Source organism: Callospermophilus lateralis, chromosome 3 (genome assembly GCF_048772815.1).
Source record: "Callospermophilus lateralis isolate mCalLat2 chromosome 3, mCalLat2.hap1, whole genome shotgun sequence".
NCBI classification, from domain to species: Eukaryota; Metazoa; Chordata; class Mammalia; order Rodentia; family Sciuridae; genus Callospermophilus; species Callospermophilus lateralis.
The window spans coordinates 120,494,916-120,508,388 of NC_135307.1; the positions used below are offsets into that span (position 1 = coordinate 120,494,916).

Sequence of the window (13,473 nt, forward strand, 5' to 3'; positions counted from 1 at the left end):
CTTTTCCTGAGGCTGGCTTTAAACTCTCAATCCTCCTACCTCAGCCTCTCAAGTGGCTAGGATTGTGCCCAGCTTGGCCTATTTTTAATTGCCTCATTTTTTTATTATTGAATTATGTGTGTTCTTTAAAGGGAGTTATATTTACTGCTTTTTTGAATAATCCATTCAGTAGCCACAGAACCTTAGGATCCTGGTTTAGGTTATAAAATGAGGATTAATAGAAAGTTGTAGTGGTGATGTTTTGTGGGAGACCTGGAAACTTCTAGTTCTGCTGCAGGGCCCAAGGCAGTGGTCAATATAAAGTTGGCTAGCTGCACTCCAGAGCCCCGGCTGGTGTTCAGCATGGTGGTAGGGCAGCCTTGGAAGCTAACATCCAAGGGCACACTGCTTCAGAAAGTGGCTTCTTTTCTCTTAATTACTTTCTTTTGTATCTTTGTGGTTGAATTCAGTATGAAAAAGAAGTTAATATTCTGTGTGATTTTAGTTCTTCAGAGAGGTTTGTATTAGAACTGAGTAGAAAGTGGCAGGAGTCCCCAGACCTCAGAAGACTGGCATTTGAAAGGGAGACCTCTGCAGTGACATTGATTTCTCCTACCTGCTTGGGTAACAGTCCTGCCTTTCTGTTCCTACTCTGGGGCCTTCCACACACATTCTGCCATTCTATCCTCCTTGGATCAGCTCTGATCTCATGTCACCCTGCTTCAGAAGAGTCATTGGTAGCTTTCAACCTGCAGGGTGAGCCCCAAGGCTCCTTAGTCTAACACTTGAGGTTCTCAACAGGATAACAGTGGTCTGTTCCATGGGCAGCTGTGTCTCCAAATTCTTACTCCCTGAGAATTTGTGCTGCTTTCCTCTTCACCCCTGAACTTGGCTTCCCATATGCCCATCTGCCTGGTGTGTATTTCTCATCTTGATGGAGTCCCACTTGTCTCCATATACCCAGGGGAAGTGGGGAGAGGTGAGGTGGGGTTTTTTCTCCAGGGCACCTGCACTAAAGCAGTACGTCTTCCTGTTTCATGCTTCTGGTAAAGAAGGGATTCTGTGCTTCAAAAAATGTTAGAAAACCATGAAGAACCCCTCCCTTCATTTTTTCTGGTTGAAAAGCAGAGTTTTAGAGAGTTAAAATGACTTGTTCAAGATCACACTATAAGTGTGTGGTAGAATTAAAAAGCACAACCAGGTCCCTTCATTGGGGATCCAGTGCTCCTTCCACCTTTCACTGTAAGACTGCATTTAGAGATCTGCTGCTCTGCCAGCTTGTCATGCCTGAGCAGCCTTGTCTGACCTCAGAGTTAGGTAGTGGAATGAGATAGAGACAGACCTGCAATACTGTGTGCTTTCTGTGTCCTCAGCTGACAGTTGTTATTGAATGACTCTACCTAGGAAAAGACACACCTGTCACTTTCACAGGGGACAATTGACAAAGCATCTTCAGAATTAAATATCACTCATATTATCATCTGTCCATATGCAGTGTGGCATAGCGATGAGCCAGACACCTTGAGTTTAGTTCCCAGCTGGGCCACCTAGGAGCTGGATGTCTTGGCAAGTTGCTTAACATTCTGTGCCTCCATTTCTCATTTGTGAGATGAGAATAACAGTCATGTACTTTATGAGATAGATTTGATGATACTGAGTTAGCACATGTAAACTGCTTAAAACAATGCCTAGCATATAGTGGGTGATCAATAGAGTGGCTGCTGGGGAGACCCAGCTCATAGAGCTTTGTGGGACCACTGTTTGTATAAGTGATGCTCATCAATTGCCATAGAGATCTTAGGTGTTTATGGGTAATTTCCCCCCTTTTGTCTTTTTACTTGTTTAAATGTTTTGGGGCTTGGGGGCATAGCTCAGTGGTAGAGCGCTTGCCTAGCATTTACAAGGCCCCAGATTCATAGCACCACAAAAAAAATTTTTTTTAAATAATAATAAGTGTTGCTAATTAAAATGTCTTCAATGCATAAAGAGACTACCCCCCAATCCTCACCCCGTGGTGCTGGAGATTGAACCCAGGGCCTCATGCATGCTAGACAAGTACTCTGCCACTGAGCTAATAAAACAAATCATTTTATTATTTCTAAAGTTATTAAAGTTGTTATAATAATAAAATGATTGTATCCCTGTGTTATAAACAAATGGCTCAAAAGTTACATTTATTTTTATGGATTCACAATGGCACTATAATAGAGCTTAGTCGGGGCTTACAGGATAATTGAATGTTTGTCTGTGCTTTCAATTTGTTTGTCAGTAGAGTTGAAGCTATTATGAAACTTCCCTGATGAACCAACATTTTAAATTCCCTCTGTAGTGCCAGGGTCCACAACTGCATAAGACTAAGGCCCCATACTGTGCTCCCCAGCTAAGCTACAGACTAGCCCAAAGTCAACTGGATTTGTTCCTAACTAGTTAATGTCTGTTATTGTAATTATGTCATTTAATTAATTCTTAAACTCACAAAGTTTGAAAAGGAATTGTTTTGATGAAAAATAAGTTGTATGCTGGGTATGGTGGTGCATGCTTATAATCCTAGTGACTCAGGAAGCTGAGGCTGGAGAATCCCAAGTTCAAGGCCAGCCTGAGCAATTTAGCAAAACCCTTAGCAACTTAGTTGATCTCCTATCTTAAAATAAAAATTAAAAAGGACTAGGGATGTAGCTTAGTGGTAGAGTACTCCTGGGTTCAAGCCCCACTAGTAAAAAAAAAAAAAAAAAAAAAAGTCATATGCTTAGGGAAAATTTGATAAAGATGAATCATTAAAAAAATTGCTGTTGGGCTGGGGTTGTGGTTCATCGATAGAGCGCTCACCTAGCACGTGCAAGGCCCTGAGTTCAATCCTCAGCATCACATAAAAATAAATAAACAAAATAAAGGTATATAAAAAAATTGCTGTGAGGATGTGAGTGACATAGTTGTGAAAAAAAAACAGAAAAAAAAATGTTAAAAGGCTACAAGAGTCTATGCTTAGATTGTTTTATAATCATAAGCCTTTGTTCCACTTTAAAAAAATTTTTTTTAGTTGTAGTTGGACACAATACCTTTATTTTAGTTATTTATTTTTATGTGGTGCTAAGGATCAAACGCAGGGCCTCATACATGCCATGTGAGAGCACTCTACCACTGAGCCACAACCCCAGCCCATATTCCACTTTTTAAAAAAGCATAAAACAGGAGCCTGATGCAGTGGTGCACACCTGTAAATCCCAGCTTGTTAGGAGGCAGGAGGAGCTTAAGTATGAGGCCAGCCTGGGCAACTTAGCAAGACTCTATCTCTAAAAAATAAAAAAGGGCTGGGAATGTGGCCCAGTGGTTAAGTGCCCCTGGGTTCAATTCCTGGTACCAAAATAAAATAAAATAAAAAATGGAAAGGGCTGGGGATGTAGCTCAGTGGTAGAGTACCCCTGGATTCAGTCTTGAGTACTACTAAATAAATAGGTAGGTAGATAGGTCAGTCATTGGTCAGTCAGTCATTTGGTTGGTTGGTCATTCAAAGCAAAGGGAAACAGAATTGGAAAGGTCAGGCAGTGTTTCATGGTGTGATTTATACAAACAAGGTAAAGGGGACTGCTGTCAGTAGTTCCAGACTCAACGAAGAGTCCCAGCTGGACCACATCAGTATACTGGTAGATGAGTATGTGTTTACATGGTCCTTTAGGTACATGTATTTTTTTGATACATTTACTTTATTTCCTTTAATAACCTTTTCATTTGACCTACTAACTGTCCAGATCATATCAGATAAAAGAACTAGACCTCTTGTGGAATTCTGGCTGGTGCATGTTCTGAGTGTACATTCTCAGGGGTGGAGCGTATGAGCAGGAGTGAGAAAGTGTGCTGGGAGTCCTGTGGCAGTTGAGCGTGTTGGGGGTGTGTAAGAGGTGTGCTTAGGCTGCCTTAGCAAGCAGTACCCTGTGATTGTGTGGGCCTTGGCTGCACACCTGTCTCTGGGTGCCAGTCTGTTCCTGATGCATGACTGGTGACTCTCAGGGTCTAGCTCTACGACTCTGTTTGGGAGAGGGGGCAATCGTAGCTAGTGCTATTGAATTAGATTTTGGAATCCCAGTTCTGCTGTTAGCTATGTGATGTTGAGTTGGTTATTTAACTTCTAAGCTTTATTTTTTCCATTGGTAAACAGTGTTTATAAGAAGGAAATGCTTCACATGGTGTCTGGCTCATTGTAAGTGCAATGATGGCTACAGGATTCAGTCCTCCAGGCATTGCTGCCCCTGCCATTTCTCCAACTCCTCACAGCCAGTAAGTGGAGTGGGCCTTCCCTTTCTTGTGTGTCAGTGGAAAAGGGGCCTTTTCCAGGGTGGGTGTGAAGCACAGTTGGCTGAGAAGGTGTGCTTACCCTCCAGGCCTGCCTCAGAGGGGTTTTCTGCTGGTTTTTCTGTAGTCTGGTCCTTTGTTTCTGCTTCTCTCTTGGCCCCTCAGGCATAGTATAAATAATTGTGTGCATGACTGCTGTTCCCAGGAATCAGAGATTTTCTGTCGAGGCCATGCCTGGTGATTTATCTCTTTATCCCTAGTGCATAGCAGCCCCGAACAGGTACCCAGATGTATGGTGAATTTGAGGAAGTTGTTCATGTCCATAATGGTAAAGCTGTATTTATCTGTATTTACCTTGTTGTAAAGCACAGCTCTATTCTTGCTAAGAAGGAAGTCACCATGCAGCTGCCTCACACAGACATTTTCAAAGCCAGGCCTTTTAGTGAGGGAAGCATAAAGGAAGGTGACTAGCTTCTGGGCCTGCGGCATTTCAATGACTGCAGGAAGTTGGCCGGGCTGTGCATGTGTTGCTGGCATCAGCGCCCAGTCTTCCTGACAGCTCCCTGGGGAGCATGAGGTTATGCTTAGCAGTCTTCTTCATCTCGATTCCATCCACAGACTTCCAGGAACGTGCTCATCAAGGGCCACTGTTGCATGTCACTGATCCATGGATACACTGCAGTCATCAGGAAGTGATGGCTTTCACTTATAGACTCAGAGACCTTAACATGGCTGGGATGTGTAGTCATCTGATTCAGCAAGGAACCCAGGCTCAGAGAACCTCCATGCCTTGTCTGGGCCACTGAAGGAGCAACTGGCCCAGGCCATCTGTTACTTTGATTTGGGGTCTGGTTAGGGGTCTATGAGCATTTTCTGCAGTCCTGGGTCTACCTATTGCAGGAGCTCTATTCTTAGTGGCCTGAATCAATTCATTCCATTATCTCAACCTTCCAGAAGCTTCTCATTGCTTTAGGGTAGAGGCTGTGCTTCTGAACATGCTGCTGATGGTGATCTTCAGGGTCCAGTGGTGCCTCTTGGTTCCTCCAGCCCACCCTTCAGGGGAACCTTGCCTCTTCATCCCCTTCTCCTTCATGGCCCTCGCCACCATTTAAAATTACTGTATTTCTTTGCCTACTTATCTGGGGTCCGCCTCCCTTGCAAGGCTGGAAGCTCCACTGGGGCAGGGGCCTTGTCTGTCTTGTCCCCTGGGGTTTCTCCAGCACTTCACATAGTGTCTGGCACATGATGGGTTCCAGAACACACCCGAGCAAGGGTGATGAAGGAAGGGCTCAGCACCCTTACTGGGCAGAACTGCTCTGCTCTTCCTGCTGCTTGAGGCTTGTCTGTCCCCTACCCTGTGCACTTGTGGGGTGCACTCTCCACTCCCACCTGTCTTGTGCCTTGCCCTTCCTTGTTAGTGCTTCAGGGCCTCTCATCAAGATCCTTACCATTTGGCCTCCTGGGAATGGTGTTTACTTCTAACAGCATTGTTCACATTTTTTACAGGAAACCCATAGCAAATATAAAATGTATACTACTGGTGTGTGCGTAGAACTGAAAATTGTCTCTGCTACATTTAGTAGAATTAAGTACCATTTTCTCTGTCAGTCTCTTAAGATATGCTCTTCAGCTGGGCATGGTGGCACATGCCTGTAATCCCAGCGACTAGGAGGTTGAGGCAGGAGAATCATAAGTTCGAGGCCATCCTCAGCAATATAGTGAGGTCTTAAGCAATTTAGCGAGACCCTGTCTCAAAATTTGAAAAAGGACTGGGAATATAGCTCAGTGCTAAAGTGCCTCTGGATTAAATTCCCAGTAAAAACAAACAAAACAAAACAAAATCTTATGACCTTTGAATTTGATTTCATGGCTCCTTCTTTTAATATCATAGCCCCATAGTGGGTCATCATCCACAGTTTGAGAAACACTGCTCTGGAGGACTGCCCTGAGAGTGTAGCCTGATGTTCCCGCCCAGCCACCTTTCCCAGTCCTCTTCCCCCCCACTGTGGGGCTGCTGGGAGGCTGCTGGGAGAGGTAGTCCCTCCATGCCAGTGAGGTGTGTGTGTCCTTCTTGGAGAGAAGCAGGCAGGCATGCAAGTCCTCTTTATTTGCAGGATGCAAATAAAGGCTAACCCTGGCAGCTTTTTCTGCCCTGGGAGTCTTGAGGAGGAAGTGGCTCATTCATTAGGGATGTGGGTTGGGGAAGGCTGGTGAGGGAAAGTTTTGCTGTGAAGATGAGTTTGGACTTACACTTGAGGGATGGGGAAGACCTGCCAGAGGGAAAGACCAGTGCAAGGTAAGGACATCAGAACATGGTGTGTTGCACAAGTGGCACGGACTGTCATGCCAGGCCTTGAGGCACTGTGGCAGGAGTGTGATAGAAGAGGAGGTGGACCCCAGGAAGGTCCTGGATGGAGGTGGGGATGTTTCTCTGATGTGGCCTGAGGTCAGAGGGAAGAAGCTGAATCATGGCCCAGGGTAGTCTGCTTCCCTCCTGCCCTTTAGTGTCCCAGAAGTCCAAGCTCTGCCTCAGGGTCTCAGGTGGAGGTGCTGCTTGAAATGTGGTTCATGGAACTGTTAGCTTTGGAGAGATTGGATGAGCCATTTCCCAATACTTGTCTCAACTTTTAAATTCTGGATGATTACCAGGATTGAATATATTGTTACTGTTTTAGTTGGACTCTTCATGCAGAAATCAGTGTAAAATCTGTGAACCTGGAGAGGCTTTCCAAGGGATGGTACAGATTGCTGGAGTTGGTTTAGGAGCCCTCAGGCTGCAGACTGCAGCCATGAAGGTGCTATTTTGCTCCTGGTGCTGACTTTCCACTGCAGATCAGAGCAGCTCAGTGACCATTGGGCAATACAGCAGGACCTAGCATGAAGCCTGGAAGGTCATTCAAGTCCCTTTCAAAGACTCCTCAAACCAGAGAAGGGTATTTAGGAGTAGGCACTGTTGAAGATTATCAGAAACCCAAAGAACAACGTGTAAATGGACCGTGGACCCTACCATGCAGAGCACAGGCTGCACGCGTGGTCACCACCACAGTCTCTGCTGGGTAGCGTGGGTGGGGCGGATGTGTTTGAGAGTCTGTACTGTAATGACCCCCGTGTTGCATAATCACAGAATTGGGTTTCACTGTGTAAGCACTTCTCCGGGGATTGGTTATGTTGTGTTTCAGCTTAAAGAGCCTTTCGATTTGAGCCTGATCTCATGTCTCTATTACCCAAGGCTTGGAGGTGGCACTGCACCCCTGAGGCTGTCCCTCAGCTGCAGGTGAAAGTGTGGCTTTGTGCAAGAGGGCCTTAAGACAAACTGGAAACTGTGAAACCCCATCAGGGGAAGGAGGGTGCATGGAAGTGCAGAGCCATTGAAATCGCCATTTTTATCACCGTTCTTCATGCCCAGGCCTGTGTGTGACTCTGCTGCTCTCATTTCTCCTTTCTGCATTCACCCTTTAAGAATCCGATGAACAGAGCAGGACATAGTTTGAAGCCTGAGCAAATGGCAAGGAAGATTTAACTCCTAAAATTGGTGGTGGCATGGTAACATGCCACTGGAGAGAAGACCATGGCAGGGCCATAGGCAGGGCCACTGAATCTTTGGGGTGTGGCAGGACTGGAGCAGCCAGTGCTATGCAAAGTGATGAACCAGTTATGTCAGAAAATGAACAGAAGTAGATCAAGCCTTTGCGAGAGTTTTCCTTTTCTTCCAGAGAACCTGTTTTAAAATAGTGTTCTCCATAGTACTGTGTTGTAAAATTAGTTTACTACAATATCTTAGTCTCTGGGTTACTATGGGAAATTGACTAGAACCCAGAACCCCCTGTATGGTTTAATTGTATAACTGAAATCACAACCAGCCTTGATGTTCCAAATCCCAACGAGGAAGCCGGATGCAACATAGCAAAGACATTTCCTTGCACAGGTCCCCTCCTTGGAGGCCAAGCCTCCTTAGTCCTGCTCCCAGGAGCTTGTCTATCTTCAACAGGCCCTGAGTGATTATCTCTGTCTTTCCAGCAGGTTTAGCTCTGTTTTTCAGTGTAGTAGCTGCCCCATCAGATATTAGACCGCATAGTGTGGCAAAGAGCTTTAGAATCAGAGTAGGCTCAGCCTAATCATGCCATTGGCCAAAGGTGTGGTTTAGTCCACCAAAGTCATTTCTGCATGTTCAACTGAAGATAGTGTTGCTAGTTCCATGTTCCAGTGATTTGGGTTAAGTAAGGTAATTCATGTGAACATGCCCTTCTCCCAGCTCTTCAAACTGCTCAAGTGATTTTTTTAATTGAAAAGTTGAATGACTTTGAGATATCTTTTTTAATAAACATGCATCTCTTGGCCATTTAACAATGAAATATTGATCATTCCTTTCTTTCTCTTACAAATTAAATTTACTTTTTTTGGGGGGGGGGGCAGGTACCAGGGATTGAACTCAGGGGTACTCAACCACTGAGCCACATCCCCAGCCCTGTTTTGTATTTTATTTAGAAACAGGGTCTCACTGAGTTACTTAGCTTTCACTGAGGCTGGCTTTAAACTCTTGATCCTCCTGCCTCAGCCTCCCAAACTTCTGGGAATACAGGTGTGTGCCACCATGCCCTCTACCATGCGTCCAGCGCAATGGTTTCATTAATGAGGTTCTTGGCATAAAAGTTAGCTAGTGAGATCGAAATAAACACACAGACTCAGTTACCTTTTTCTATGACCAGGTCCGAGACGGCTCCCCTCTCTGGTTCCCTCCTCTAACCGCCCAGCAGGGCAGCAAGGATTACTCAGGGCTAGCAGGAGAGAGAGAGAGAGCGAGCACGCCAGGGAGTAGCCTTTTATTGGGGAGCAAGAAACTCAGGGGAGAATTCCATCCAATGAAGGGTGAAGGGGGGCCACACTCCAAGGTCAGGGTCAGTGATTGGGCCTCCGGGGTCAGTGGTCAGTTACACCCCCACACGGACAGGTTCTCTCAACAGGAGAGGGCCGGGAAAGCTCTGACACAGCCAGAGCGCCTCAGACCCTAACCGGGAGTCACCCAGTCACGTGTGAGAATGGCTCCCGACAATGCCCGACTTAAATTTACCTTTTAAAAACATTTTGGGTTATTGGTTTAAGGCAATTTGATGTGCCATGGTACAGTTTTCTTTATGATTCCTGTTCTTTGTTAAGCTTCTCAGATCTATGAGTATATATAATTTTCATCAAATTTGGAAACATTTTGGCCATTATTTATTCATATACTTTTTTTGTTTCCCTTCTCTCCTTCAGGGACACCAATTACTTGTATATAGGCTGCTTGATGTTGTCCCATGCATCACTGATCTGCCCATCTGTCTCTTCTCTCTGTTTCATTTTGGGTAGTGTCTATTGTAGAGTCATCAAGTCTACTTATCTCTACTTCTTCAGGGTCTAGTCTGCTGTTAATCCTACCCAGTGTTTTTTCAACACAGATATTGAGGTTTTATCTCTAAAAATCTGATTTGAATCTTTTAAACCTCTTCCACGTACAAAACATTTCAGTCTTTGTTTCTTAGGTTCTTTTTAAAAAAATTTTTAAGAAATATATATATTTTAGTTGTAGATGGACACAATACCTTTATTTTATTTATATGTGATGCTGAGGATCAAACCCAGCGCCTCACATGTGCTAGGCAAGTGCTCTACCACTCCACCCCGAATTTTACCTTTTAGTGTGCTAGATTTTGTTTTGTTTTCTTTTCCTATAAATATTCTTGATCTTTGTTCTTGGATGTGATGAAATTATTCAGAAACAGTTTGATCTTCTTGAAATTTGCTTTTAAGCTTTGTTGGTAGGGTGAGCACATTTGTTAGTCTAAGGATTATATTGGTAACCCTTCTGAGCACTCTGAATGGTGAGGTTTTCCACTCTAACTGGTGGAATGAGGCACTTCTCCTGGCCTTATGTGAGCCTCAGGGATTGTTCTTCTTGCTCCTGTCAGGTGGTTGTTTCCCAGTCCTCTGATAATTCTCTTATCCACGAACCCTGATCCATACTCAGCTGAAGGCACAGGGACCATCCAGAATTTCTGCAGCACCTCCTCAAGCAGCTCTCCTGTCTTGAGTTCTCTGGTCCAGCTGCTCTGGGACTCTTGCTCTGTCTTCAACTCAGGAGCTTCTGGAAACCCTCTCTAGGCAGTAAGCCAGGGCAGTGGTGGGGCCCACCTCAATTATTTTTCCTCAGTGATCACTTTCCTGAGATGCATGATGGCCAGTGCCTGAAAATCATTTTTTCCTGTTTAGCTCAGTTGTTTAGTTTTTCAGGGGCATGGGTTAATCTAGTCCCTGTTATTCCATTTTCACTAGACATAAATCCAAACCTAGTTTTTAAAACTTCTAATGAAATATTCTTAGCATACAGGCAGCTGTATAGCATATTGGTTACTTGGATAGTCATTTCCCAGCTTTATAATTTTCTCACATTTGTGCTGTATTTTGAGAAATCGAAATGTTGTGAATGCAGTTAAATTCTCTCTTCACGATACTGTTCTTCTCTTGCTTTCTACCCAGGTAACCAGTGTTCTGTAATTGATGGCTATCATTCTTGTGTGGATTTTTAGAATAGTTTTACTATATGTATATGTTCTAAATAATCTGTATTAATAGTGTTATCATGAGCATTTAAAACAATTTCACGTGTTTTATTCTTTGGTTTTCTTTCCTTTTTCATCAGCATTAAAGAAATATTTTTCCCCATGAAAAGTTACATGTAGCTGTAACTGGGAGGTACATGTTCCACAAGGATAATAAGAATCTTGCAGTTCTGTTCACTATGGTATCCCAAACATCTAGAATGGTACCTGGTACATAATAGGCACTCCATAAATATTTGTTGAATGAATAAATTAATTTTAAGTGCTATGTAGCATCTGATTATTTTTTTTTAATTTTTATTTTAGTTGTAGTTGGACACAACATCTTTATTTTATTTATTTATTTTTATGTGGTGCTGAGGATTGAACTCAGTGCCTCACACATGCCAGGCTAGTGTTCTACCACTGAGCCACAATCCCATCCTACATCTGATTATCTTAATGCTATATAGCATCTTCCACTTAATGGTGTATTGTTGAATTCCACTATATGATAAAAGTATTGATTTATGTTCCCACCAGCAGTGTATAAATTTACCATTTCTTCATAATTTCACCACTATGAGGTATTATCTGATCTTTTAATTTCTACAATTCTGTATTCATGTTTTACTTTTTTCATGTTTTTAAATAGCACATTCCTTTTTTTTTCCCTATAGAAATTCAATGTCATCTTTCCGTCCTGGGCGAGGGAATAGTGACAGTCGGAGGACTGTGTTTTATACCAATGAAGAGTGGGAACTTTTAGACCCACCCTCAAAGGACCTGGAGGAACCCATGGTACAAGAAGAAAGAAAGAAGCAGATGCCTGAGGGAAACAAAGGTACAACATGCTCCTGAGCTCTGTCTCTTTCTCTGCTGCCTTCTGTTAACCCTGTGACCGGGGAGCTACTTTATTGGTAGGTATTTCTAGAAGCATAGGGCCCAAGAGAGGCTTGTATTCTCTCTGTGGGACATAAAATGTAAAGGCTTAAAAAATGAAATGATGTAAGAAATAAATGACCATCTAGTCCAATGGCTGTTAACCTTTTCCAGGAGATAGAAGAGCTGGAAATCATGCTGTTCTTTATGGAAATATTAATTTAAAAAGCTTTATTTATAGAAATTTGAAATTGTACTCAAATGAAGAGACTACAGTAATACGAATTCTAGTGTTCCCATTGTGTTAGCTTTCTGTTAGAGTAACAAATACCCGAGGTAAGCCAACTTAGAGAGTGAAAGGGTTATTTTGACTCTCAGTTTGGGGAGTTTTAGTCAGTTGTCTCATTGCTTTGGGCCTGTGGGAGCACAGCATGGTAAAAGTGTGTGGAATAATAAAATTGGATTCACTTTATGTCCAGGGAGAAAAAGTATTATAGGAGAAAGGGGCTAGTCTTATCCCACTAAGACTCAGTGGTCACACTCCAGTAACCAAAGATCTGCCACTAGGTCCCACCTCTTAGAGTTTCCACCACCTCCCAGTAATGCCAAGCTGGAGACTAAGCCTTAGCAGGTGGACCTTTGGGGATATTCAAGATATAAGCTATAACACCCATCACCAGTTTCGCAGTTTTGAATTTATAGTCTCTCTTATTCTGTCCTTGTCTCCCCTAGGATTCTGCCTTTCTTGCACGCACCACCAGGCTGTATTATTTTAAATTCTGGACACTTGTAAATACTTTAGTAGGTATCTCTAAGAGATAATGACTCTTTTAAAAAAATTATAATTATAGCTTTATTATTACATTTAAAAGGAGTTACAGTAAATCCCTTATATTATTTAAGTCCCCAATTGTTCCATAAATGTTCAGTTTGTTCAAATGAAGATCAAACAAGGCCCACATATTGTATTCAGTGACAAGTCTTCTTAAGCCTCTTTTTTCTAGACTGCTCCCTTATTCCTTCCCTTCTCCCTGCCACATGTGTGGAAGAAATTAGATTTTCAAGCTAAGGACATCCCTACCTCTGGTTTTTGCTAACTGTATTTCTTGGCGTGGAGGGATGATCATTTAACATATGCCTCCATTTCCTGCGTTTCCTCCATGCTGCTAGTCATAGCTAGAGGCTTGCTCAGATTCAGGGTTGACTTAATTTGAACAAAGTACATTTTCTTTGGAGAGGAGGTGCTGTTCACTTGCTGTTGCACCCCCTGTGGAGCCATACCATGTCTGGTCTTTCCTCTGATAATATTTCAGTTGATCTGGGTTTAGGGGTGTTAGTCTGATCCATTTCTAATATCATCCATCAGCCTTTTGCTTAATGATTGTAGCAGCTATTCATAATCTAGATTCACTAAGTAATATTAGTGTTTTAAACAAAATTACAATAAATAATTTTGAAATATTGCCTTATGCTTGATTCAGCATGGGCCAGCAAGAGCAGGAGGCATAATTTTGGGAAATCTTTATGGAAAGACCAAGAATTTACTAAAGATAAACATTTTTTTCTGTCCCCTGGGAAAGGGCATCCATGATTCACTTTGAGAAAGGGGCTTACTCCATGTTCTGTAGAATCCTGGCATGAAACCCACCGCCCATACGACATGATGCACTTGGCAGCCAGTTGAACCTAGCTGCCCAGTGCATGGCAGTTAGTGAGAATAAATACCCAGGACTCACTGTGACCTGGGAAT

The 13,473-nt window shown here is 43.1% G+C and overlaps 1 protein-coding gene across 3 annotated transcripts in view; it reads left to right on the top strand.

Annotated features, from left to right (window-relative positions):
- Tbc1d2b (TBC1 domain family member 2B) overlaps window positions 1–13,473 on the top strand; it is a 74,476-nt gene that overhangs the window by 31,466 nt on the left and 29,537 nt on the right. For all 3 annotated transcript variants that reach the window (XM_076851221.2, XM_076851220.2, XM_076851222.2), the window contains exon 4: window positions 11,522–11,685. In XM_076851221.2, the coding sequence (XP_076707336.1) occupies window positions 11,522–11,685 (164 nt within the window). The remainder of the gene's footprint in view (window positions 1–11,521; window positions 11,686–13,473) is intronic.